The sequence below is a fragment of the Salvia splendens genome, chromosome 9 (genome assembly GCF_004379255.2).
Source record: "Salvia splendens isolate huo1 chromosome 9, SspV2, whole genome shotgun sequence".
In the NCBI taxonomy this organism is placed as follows: domain Eukaryota; kingdom Viridiplantae; phylum Streptophyta; class Magnoliopsida; order Lamiales; family Lamiaceae; genus Salvia; species Salvia splendens.
The window spans coordinates 5,075,283-5,086,601 of NC_056040.1; the positions used below are offsets into that span (position 1 = coordinate 5,075,283).

General features: G+C 45.0%; 1 protein-coding gene across 1 annotated transcript; it reads left to right on the forward strand.

Moving 5' to 3' along the window:
* The first annotated feature begins 1,637 nt into the window (after positions 1-1,637).
* LOC121746877 (geranylgeranyl pyrophosphate synthase, chloroplastic-like) lies at positions 1,638-10,278 on the forward strand. The gene is made up of 2 exons (XM_042140829.1): positions 1,638-1,917; positions 9,440-10,278. The coding sequence occupies exons 1-2, from the start codon at positions 1,638-1,640 to the stop codon at positions 10,192-10,194; spliced, it is 1,035 nt and encodes a 344-aa protein (XP_041996763.1). The 3' UTR covers positions 10,195-10,278.
* The last annotated feature ends 1,041 nt before the right edge of the window (positions 10,279-11,319 follow it).

Here is an 11,319-nt window from a genome sequence, read left to right on the forward strand (position 1 = left end):
TGGTTTCAACTAGGCCGTGTTAACTTGAGTATTATTGCACTTTATTTCAATTGAAATTTATTATACTGTTATCTGTGTAAACGGGGATATGAATATTTCGTTGACTAGTTTTTGTGTATAGTAGATATAATGTCATTTTATAATTTGCTGTTGATAAGTTCCAATCTATTAAACCCAAACGTTGGACACCTGTATATGGACTATATTTTATTTTCTCCCACGAAGTATCATTAATTTTTATGAAAGTCAATGCTCCAAAATAAATCCAAAAATTGATCAAACTATATTACCGAATTACTTCCTCCGTTTTTTAAAAATAGCAACTATTTCTATTTTGGGCCGCTCCTTAAAAATAGAAACTTTAAAATCTTTCTATTTTAGGACATGAACCCCACAATCCACTAACTCTACTTTCACTACTTTTTCTCTTTCCCTCTCTTATTTTACTCTTTTTTCTTTTCCTCTCTCTTATTTTACCAATTTTTCTCACTTACTTTACCAATTGGACATTAAAACCAGTGCCGTTTCAAATGTTTCTATTTTTTTAATACAGAGGGAGTATATAATTAAGCAATATAGCTACACGAAAACTTTGACGTGTTGTTTTTTCTAAAAAACTGTGACGTATTAGAAGGATTAAGTACTATCTATTATAAATTTGCATCTAGCGTTAAACATACTCCTTAGTAAAATAAAATTGCTAGGATATTAATTATATTTTAAAGGATTCTTATCTTACACCAAATAAATAAGTAAATACTATGTTTATGGGAGAGTTCAAATGAGAACTACTCAATATTGTATTGTAATATTGTAAAAACAAAGTAAATGAATGCAGCATTATGGTTCAAAAATGGATAAAATTTAATTTCTAAGTACAATTAATTTTAATATGTATACAGTAATTTATATGTACACTATAATATCTTAACCATTCTTGGTTATTGTAAGAAATATGGAGTACATATTTTTAATACCCAAAAACTAGCATTCAAATTTCAAATTACAATGAGATGACTAAAACACTGCACTAAACTAAACTCTTAACAATGTATTGACTAAATTATACAGTACTATATTGTTTAACTTAGACACTTTTCTTGCCCCATCCCATCATTCCCTTCATCCACCAATAACTGCTTCATAATTTTATTTTTCGCTCATTCATCATTAAATTTCTTATTTTAGTAAAATCATAAATTCATATTCTATTAACTTTTTGTTTATAGAGTCAACAATTTCTTAAAATCCAAGCCAGTTAAATTTGAGGCATTTATTCTCATATTAAGGAAATAATAATAATAATAATAATAATAATAATCACATGTTATACTCTTGAACAGTGTCTTATACAAAACTGAATGATCTAATCAATACACCACGTGTTACACACTTAAACCGTCTCTTATACAAAATTGAAATATCATAATCAATAAACTGTCCATCAATTAAACTATACACCCACATGTTATGCACTTCAGATCTGTTGTCACTTCAATTAAAAAAACCCAAGCTGTCGTTGGTCCAAACATTTGGTCTACCGTCACTTTAATTAATACCCAAATGCATTATTATGTAGTACTATATAATTATATATATATAATCGCATGTTTGCGTATATTTGTGTTACAAAAAAAATGAGCCTTCATATTAATCCTCTCTCCACATTAATCTCCGTTAACCATGTCCACGCCGGCCGGCAATCCAAATCCAAACTCCGCATTTCATCAATTTTGACCAAACAAGACCAGAATCCGATTTCTCCGCCGTTCGATTTCAATCGATACACGCTCGAGAAGGCTGACTCCGTGAACAGAGCTCTGGCCGCTGCGGTGGAGATGAAGGAGCCCCTGAAGATCCACGAGTCCATGCGCTACTCCCTCCTCGCCGGCGGGAAGCGCGTGCGCCCGATGCTCTGTGATGATTCCGCGAATTTTTGATGATGATAAATGCTCGTAAAAATAAATTACGACACAGAGAATTTTACGTGGTTCGATTTACTGAGGTAAATCTACGTCCACGGGGAGAAATGGGGGCAGGTTTGTATTGCTTGATCTGCGAATTACAGCTTACAACACAGACTTGCTATATGATTATTTCTCTAGAGAGATTCTAACCCTTTTCTACCAGATCTAAGTTCTATTTATACATTGAACTAAGATCGTGGCTTACATCATCACTCTAGGTCGTGGAGGTCGTGTAGGTCATGGCCTAAGATCGTGGCCTGAGTTGACGCCACGTGGTAGTGGGTGTGTTGGAAGTTGTGGAAATCCTGCATGGGTCCACTAACTCCTTGTTCGGTCGAATACTGAGACCGAACTGCTTTGGTTGCCGATCTGAGAGTAGAGCTTGATGCCGACCTGAGAGCAGAGCTTGATTGGTTGGCTTTTACCGAGCTGTAGGCTGAGGCCGAACTCTTTGGTAATGCCGAACTCCTCCGAACTCTTTGGTAATGCCGAACTCATACTCTTCCTTGGGCTTGTTTAGTTCGTACCCCATCACTACCCCCCCCGAAAGACGAAGTGAATCACTTCGGCGAAGCGAGTCACTTCGGCATTCTGGATAAAGGTACGGGGGAGGCTGACGTCAGGGGACGTGCCTTGCATGTGACTGCATTAAATGCGACAGTAAAATCCGGCCGTTGAATCCTGAAAAGGTGGGATTCGAAACGGTGCGACGATTTTGAAATCTTCGCCGAATCTGATAAATATGCTCTTTCTTCCTCATTTGAACACCTTTGCTGTTGCGTCTTCTATACTCTCTCTTTCTCGAGAAATTTTCTTCCGCTTTCAAGAGCTTCTTCAGACTTTCTTCACTTTCAAAAAGTAAGAAAAATGTCTTCTTCTTCTTCTTCTTCGGTGTCGGGTAGCGGTAGGAAAGGGGATAAGGGGTCTTCTAGCCGGAAAGAATCCGGGGAGAAGACCGTAGAGTATTTTCACAGTATCTTGAGTAAGGATACTGTGATATCCCTTCACGAGAAATATTTTTTACCTGGGGGGAAGGCGGTGGTTCCCGACGATGATCATAGGGCTAACGACCCGCCGGAGGGTTATGCCACCGTTTACGAAGCCTGCTTAGAATGCGGGCTTCGTTTTCCTCTTCCCCCACCTTTTGTAGAGCTTCTTGATTTTTTTCAACTCCCTTTAGGTCAGGTGACTCCGAACTCTTGGAGGCACTTATCGGCTTTTGCTGCCGAACTGCGTAGGCTAGATAAGGATCTGTCTCTGAGGGCAATCCTTAATTTTTTCCAGTTTAAAAGGAAGGGATCTTGGTTCTACTTGATCCCCTTACAGCCTTTTAGGGCCTTCTGCCGAACCAAGTGGCCGAAATGGCAAAACCGTTTCTTTTTTTATAATAGGACTTCGGCTCCGGGCTTTCCTTGGAGAAGGCCGAAGTCCGTGATTCCCCATCCTCGGTTAGAACCGTTGGCCGAGCTCGAGGGCGAGCTCAATAAGATTCCTATGATTAGGAAACAGTATTCGGAAACTGAGCTCGTCAAGGGCGACCTCGTGTTCAATATCTCGTCTTCGGACGAAGAGGCCGAGGGTGAGGATTTCTCTTTATCTTTATGCTCTACTGCTTTAACGAAGAAAACTAACCTTGTTTTCTTGCTTTTTGGCAGTGTTCATGCTGAATAAGGCTATCCGAAAGTCCTCCGAGCTTGAGGAGCCGGAGAAAGAGAAGGCTACCAGCTCGGCGCCTGATGCCGAGAAGAATCCGAAGAGGCAAAAGACCTCTTCGGGTCCAAAGAAGCCGGAGTCGACTTCGGCAAGTAGGAAGGGGAGGACCCAGAAGCCCCCGAGAGCGCCAGAGAAAGATGTGGTCTTGGCGCCTCCTTCGGAGCATATCTGTGAGCCATTTTTATGGCCCACGGACTTCGCCGAGGTGAATTGTCTTCTTGATTCTTTGGCTTGGCTTCTGTCCTGTATTTTTGGTGCCCTCTGTTGACTTTTTTCCTTGTCCATTTTCAGAGGAACGATATGCTCTCCAAGCTCGTCGCCGTCGAACTCTCCAAAGCGTCCAATGACTATGCCGAGATGCAGAGGAAGTTGGCGGCTGCTTGTCATCGGGCCGAACAGGCTGAGGCTAAATTTGAGAAGGCCAGAGCTGCTAGGATTTCGGCCCAGGATGAAGCTCAGTTTGCCAAAAACCAGCTCGTCATCCAGCGAGAGCAGGCGAAGCGGAGCGATGCTGCTGCCGTGGTTGCCCAAGGGGAGGCTCTCCGTGTTTACACGGAGAAACTCTTTTTGAGCAGCCAGTTCTCGGCCTTTGTCGGTAGCCTGGTAAGGCTAATTGCCGATAAGGGCGAGCAGGGGGCCGATGTCGTACTGCCTCTGTACAGCCGAGAGATAGCAGCTCGGCTTCAGAATCTGCCGCTCCTTGAGGAGCTCGCTTCATCTTCGGTCCTGCTTTCTGCAGACCGAGTCCGGAGTTGTCGAGCTGATCGGGACGAGAACCTGGAGGCTATCTTTGCCTCCGTGGGACCCGTTTCACCCGCTTCGACTTACAACGGAGAGGGTGAGGCCGAGCCGCTGGAGCGGGAGGCCGAAGTCGAGCGAGCCGGGCATCCGGAGAAGGAAGCCGATCAGGAGGCGCAGCAGATCGGCTACGGTGGCGCCGAGCAGGCTGGGGAGAGCAAGGAGGCAGAGGCTGAAGCTGAAGCAGATAAGGAGAAGGAAGCTGAACCTCACCGAGAAGGCGGAGACGAAGCTAGCGAAGTATGATTTCTCCCTTCTCTTAGTTTAGTTTCTTCCTTTATGTAAAATGGCCTTGAAGCCCTCCTTGTATAGAAAAATTTTTTTCTTATGAATGAAAAAATTCTTCTTTCTGCTCTTGTGTCTTCGTATAGCCTTTCGTACTCTCTTACTCCTGTTGTGGTTTACTACCTGCTCGGTAAGCTGAAATGCCGAACTGACGTAGCTGCTTTGTATTCTTAACTCTCAAGGAGCTGGAGATACTTCACTGGAAACGGCTGTACTCTTCGGCTTTAGACGAAGCTGAGAAAAGAGCTATAGCCGATCAGACGAAGAATGACGAGCTTCTGGCTCGTTTAGTGAAGCTGGAGGCCGATAATAAGGACTTAGAGTCCGATAAGAATGATCTGGAGGCCGAGCTGAATACGACCATTGCTGAGAGGACTGCGTACGAGGATTACATCCGTGTGCGCGGGGGAATGACCATATCAGATGTTCAGAGTCGAGTTGACGAACTGTGGGAGGAATATAATGTACTCCGGAGGAACAATGCGCTGGAGAGCTCGGCTTGCCAACAAGTCGTGACATCATTGCGGCGCTGGGCTTCTCGGTACAACATTGTTCTTTCTCGGCGCCCCTCCATAGAAAGATTCCTTCGGCATATCGTGCCAACAGATGCTCGCACTCCAGATCAAACCTTTGATTCACTTGCTCAAAACCGTACTCCAAGTCAGCAACGAACTCTGGAACAGCCGGAAACGTCAAGACGAGAACAGGCTGAAGTTCGTAGAGGAGCTGTGATTATGAGTGAGCAAGATCAACAAATGCTTCGTGAAGAGACTCTTCGCCGCCGAGGTGCTAGGGCTTCCCGGGCTCAGAGAAGAGGTGGCAGGTCGATTAGAGCATCTCGTCGACCTGCTTATTCTGCAGCTGCCTGGAACGCCCGAACTCAGCTTCACGAGGATTTTGTGAATAGATGGCTCAACTTTAGCAACCCTGGACAGTAGAATAGTCCTTTGTAATAGCGTAACGCCATCTTGTAGGGTAGCGGAGTTGTGTGCCGAACAAGATTTGAAAATGAAATTTTGTTTTTGTTTTCGCTTCTAACACTGTATATTTACAGCTTAGCGAAAAAATTTCATCGTACTTGTCCTCGGTCTTATGAAGTAAACTTCTTTGACCGGACTTGTCTTTGGTCTGATGAAATAAACATCTTTGACCGGACTCGTCTTTGGTCTGATGAAACAAACATCTTTGACCGGACTCGTCTTTGGTCTGATAAACATCTTTGACCGGACTCGTCTTTGGTCTGATGAAATAAACATCTTTGACCGGACTCGTCTTTGGTCTGATGAAATAAACATCTTTGACCGGACTCGTCTTTGGTCTGATGAAATACACATCTTTGACCGGACTCGTCTTTGGTCTGATGAAATAAACATCTTTGACCGGACTCGTCTTTGGTCTGATGAAATAAACATCTTTGACCGGACTCGTCTTTGGTCTGATGAAATAAACATCTTTGACCGGACTCGTCTTTGGTCTGATGAAATAAACATCTTTGACCGGACTCGTCTTTGGTCTGATGAAATAAACATCTTTGACCGGACTCGTCTTTGGTCTGATGAAATAAACATCTTTGACCGGACTCGTCTTTGGTCTGATGAAATAAACATCTTTGACCGGACTCGTCTTTGGTCTGATGAAATAAACATCTTTGACCGGACTCGTCTTTGGTCTGATGAAATAAACATCTTTGACCGGACTCGTCTTTGGTCTGATGAAATAAACATCTTTGACCGGACTCGTCTTTGGTCTGATGAAATAAACATCTTTGACCGGACTCGTCTTTGGTCTGATGAAATAAACATCTTTGACCGGACTCGTCTTTGTGTTCTAATTTGGCGATTTTCGTCGCCGGGATCGAACTTTCCCTTGTCCTAATTCGGCGAGTTTTATCGCGTGGATCGGACTTTCCCAGTTAACCGAAGTGGTCTTATGCAGTAAACCTCTTTGACTAGACATGGTCGTCCTCGGTCTTATGAGGTAAACTGCTTTGACCGAACTTGGTCGTCCTAATTCGGCGAGTTTTATCGCGTGGATTGGACTTTCCCTTGTCCTAATTCAGGCAAGTTTTATCGCGAGAATCGGACTTTTGTTGCAGTTCGTTTCAGACGAAGTGCTTGATTCTTAAGCAGAATTGTGGTCTTGTATCCTCTTTAGAAGCTTTGACACACAATCGTGGGCTTGTTGCAGCTCGTTTCAGACGAACTGCTTGTTTAAGCTGAATTGTGGTCTTGTATCCTCTTTAGAAGCTTTGACGCACAATCGTTGGCTTGTATGTTCTAAAAAGGGGATCAGCCGTTGAAGAACGAGATACCTCAGTTTTATTTGTAAGAGACGACACTCACATAGACAGACACAACGCACGTAGAGACAAGAACAAGTAAAAAACAAAGAAAACACATAAGACTGACTGACCGGACTGTCTCTTACAAATGGAACTTCTTGAGGTTGGAAACGTACCATGTTCGGGGTACTTGTGCTCCTGACGCGTGAGTCAATTTTTAAGACCCTTTGCCGAGGACTTCTGACACCCGATATGGACCTTCCTATGTGGGCTCGAGTTCGCCCAGCTTTTCTGCTCGGCTTACTTCGTTGTTTCTCAAGACGAGATCTCCCACTTGAAATTGCAGCTTCTTCACCCTTTGGTTGTAATACCGGGCTACTTGCTCCTTGTACTTGGCTGCTTTTAGGCAGGCCAATTCTCTTCTTTCTTCGGCAAGATCTAGTTCGGCTCTCAGTCCATCACCATTCATTTCTGAGGAGAAATTGAGTTCGGGGACTGGATATGCCGATCTCAACCGAATCACGGCTTCAGTGCCGTACTCCATCGAGTTCGGCTCCGGTGTGACTTCGGCCATTTCGCCGGCCTCTGATTCCGGCTGCTGTGATTGCTATGCTTGATGGTGCCGAACTGATTGCTCGGCACTTTTAAGCGCAATCTGCGAACACACTTGCTCTTTTTCGATCACCTCGGATGACCGCTATCTCTCCTTTAGTGGAGAAGGTGTTCGGCGAGGATGCCTCTGATCGCTATGACCGGGCTTCTTTTTGTCTTCTCTGGATGAGCTGTCTAAAGACCGTTTTCGACGGTCTGCCTCATCGGCACGAGAAAACTTGTCCGCAAGGTCCCACATCTCTTGAGCTGTTTGCGGACCGCACTCCACGAGCTTTCTGTAGAGAGCTCCGGGCAGGATTCCATTTTGGAATGCCGAAATGACAAGTAGATCATTGAGATTATCTACCTGTAGGCATTCCTTATGGAATCTCGTCAGGAAGTCGCTGATCTTTTCGCCGCGACCTTGACGTATAGAAAGCAGCTGAGCCGAAGTATTTCGGGCTTCCGCTTTCTGAAAGAACCTCCTGTGGAAAGCATCCATCAGATCTCGGTAGGATCTAATGCTGCCTTGAGGAAGGCTGTCGAACCACCTTCTGGCGTTCCCGATGAGCAGCTCGGGGAACAGCTTGCACATATGGACCTCATTGAGACCTTGGTTCGCCATATTATACTGATAGCGTCCCAGGAAGTCATGAGGATCCACGAGTCCGTCATAGGTTATCGACGGAGTTCGGTAGTTCTGTGGAAGGGGAGTTCGGGTAATATCGTCCGAGAACGGAGTCCTCAATACTCCGTACATGGCGAACCCGACATTTCTTCGGTATGGAGGAGATGGAGTTCTCCTGTGATTCCGGTACCGAGGATTCTTTCTTCTGGAAGACATGACACTACTGCGGTAGTGACTGTCTCGTATGGAGGGAGAGGGAGAATCCGCCGTTTTTGTCCCCGGCTGCTTTTGGCTTTTTTGCAGGAAGGTTAAGAATTCCTCCTGCTTTTCCGCCAAAAACAGCTTGACAGCCTCGTTCAAATCGGGCTGCTGGGAAGACTCGGTGTGACGGCTTTTGGAGCGGCTTGTTCCTCCACCATGAGAACTGGTGGTGGATTTATCCCTAGGCTGTTTTCCCGACCTATGGGATGGATTGGCTTCCTCCTGGTTCTCACGGGCAGGAATACGGGTACTCTGCGATCTGGTATGCATTTTTTGGGTGGAAAAAATGGATCAAAAATTCGCTTTATCACAAATTTTGTTCTCTGGTTCCCACAGACGGCGCCAGTGATGATTCCGCGAATTTTTGATGATGATAAATGCTCGTAAAAATAAATTACGACACAGAGAATTTTACGTGGTTCGATTTACTGAGGTAAATCTACGTCCACGGGGAGAAATGGGGGCAGGTTTGTATTGCTTGATCTGCGAATTACAGCTTACAACACAGACTTGCTATATGATTATTTCTCTAGAGAGATTCTAACCCTTTTCTACCAGATCTAAGTTCTATTTATACATTGAACTAAGATCGTGGCTTACATCATCACTCTAGGTCGTGGAGGTCGTGTAGGTCATGGCCTAAGATCGTGGCCTGAGTTGACGCCACGTGGTAGTGGGTGTGTTGGAAGTTGTGGAAATCCTGCATGGGTCCACTAACTCCTTGTTCGGTCGAATACTGAGACCGAACTGCTTTGGTTGCCGATCTGAGAGTAGAGCTTGATGCCGACCTGAGAGCAGAGCTTGATTGGTTGGCTTTTACCGAGCTGTAGGCTGAGGCCGAACTCTTTGGTAATGCCGAACTCCTCCGAACTCTTTGGTAATGCCGAACTCATACTCTTCCTTGGGCTTGTTTAGTTCGTACCCCATCACTCTGCATCGCGGCCTGCGAGCTCTTCGGCGGCGACGAGCCCACCGCCCTCCCCGCTGCCTGCGCGGTGGAGATGATCCACACCATGTCCCTGATGCACGACGACCTCCCCTGCATGGACAACGACGCCCTCCGCCGCGGCAAGCCCACTAACCACCGCGTCTTCGGCGAGGAGACCGCCGTCCTCGCCGGCGACGCGCTCCTATCCTTCGCCTTCGAGCACGTGGCTCTGGCGACGCGTGGGGCGTCGCCAGAGAACGTGGTGAGGGTTTTAGGGGAGCTGGCGAAGGCGATCGGGGCGGAGGGGCTCGTGGCGGGGCAGGTGGTGGATATATGCTCGGAGGGGATGGCGGAGGTGGGGCTGGAGCATCTGGAGTTCATCCACCACCATAAGACGGCGGCGCTGCTGGAGGGATCGGTGGTTTTGGGGGCGATATTGGGGGGAGGGGATGAGGAGGAGGTGGGGAAGCTGAGGAAGTTTGCCAAGTGTATTGGGCTGCTGTTTCAGGTGGTGGATGATATTCTGGATCTGACGAAATCGTCGGCGGAGTTGGGGAAGACGGCGGGGAAGGATTTGGTGGCGGATAAGACGACATACCCGAAGCTGCTAGGTATCGAGAAATCGAGGGAATTGGCGGAAGAATTGAATCGGGAGGCGCAGGAGCAGCTCTCTCAGTTTCATCCACACAAGGCCGCCCCATTGATTGCTCTTGCCAATTATATTGCTTATAGGGACAATTGATCCTCAAGAATCCACAATCATTTCATTATTTCTCTTGCTATTTCTATCTGTTTTTTTTCAAAAGTAATTAAAAATCAGACATAATTTGGCGTGCACATGTGTTTCAAATTGATCATGTTATTGAGTTATATTTGCTCGCGCTTGCTTGCTTGCGGACTGCAATGGAACCAATTAATTGGGGCAAACCGCTCTTCTAAAATCGTGAAATTATTAGGTTAGGTTAGGTTAGGTTATGTTCAGCATTATGGAATTGGAAGTAAGCGTTCAATTCTAAATAGACATGTAGGCTTGAATTGATAAGGTCCTGGTTTTTGGTGGGAAGATTAGGCGAGACATTGTTTAAATGTGACCTATATAAGGAAAGTAGTAAGTACTATCTAGGAGAAACGTTTTGGGACTGTTTTCCGGTGCAATATTAGGTAAACAGACCCTTATGTTTTTTTAGTTTGGCTGTAAGCTGTCTTCTGCTCATCTATGAACCTACACCTCTTATTATAAATTTCATACAAATTGTACTTTTATTCTCAAAATACTTGCATTTGATCAAATTTATTTTTATAATGACTACTCCTATTATATTTTTTATTCTGGCCCAACGAACAACTGGTGAATGAATCAAAGAACACTTAGGAAGGAGTCAACATTGTAGTGTGTCCATCTTATGGAAATCCAAACATTAAAGCATGCTCGGATTGGAGACGAAATAGGATGATTACAAGAGGTGCATGACTAAAAGATAAAACGCATTGTCAAGTCGTCAATTTAAAAAAATCGGACAGTTTTAAAAAGACTCTCGTGCACCGTCCCAACTAACACAGTAACATATATCTTATAATCTTACAAATTGGGTATCCTAGGGGCATTCATGAACAATAGGAGAGGACTTGGTTGTAAAGAAAGAATGATGAAGACATCCATCAAAGTGATGTTATATCCTATTGGCACAACTCGTGGCTAAACTATACAATATTTATTTAATGTCGTCAGTCATATAGTGTAAGTGATGGGGTACGAACTAAACCCTAATGGCAAGCCCAATAACAGTGACGGCCCATCAGCCCAGAGCCCAAGAAAGAGTATCTGTTCGGCACCAAAGAGTTCGGCACGACCAAAGAGTTCGGACTC

Excerpts from the sequence above, each read along its gene's own strand:
- LOC121746877 (XM_042140829.1), top strand. The coding sequence starts at position 1,638 with ATGAGCCTTCATATTAATCCTCTCTCCACATTAATCTCCGTTAACCAT. Across the intron at positions 1,918-9,439 it reads GCGCGTGCGCCCGATGCTCT|TTCGTACCCCATCACTCTGC; the intron begins GTGATGATTCCG and ends GGGCTTGTTTAG.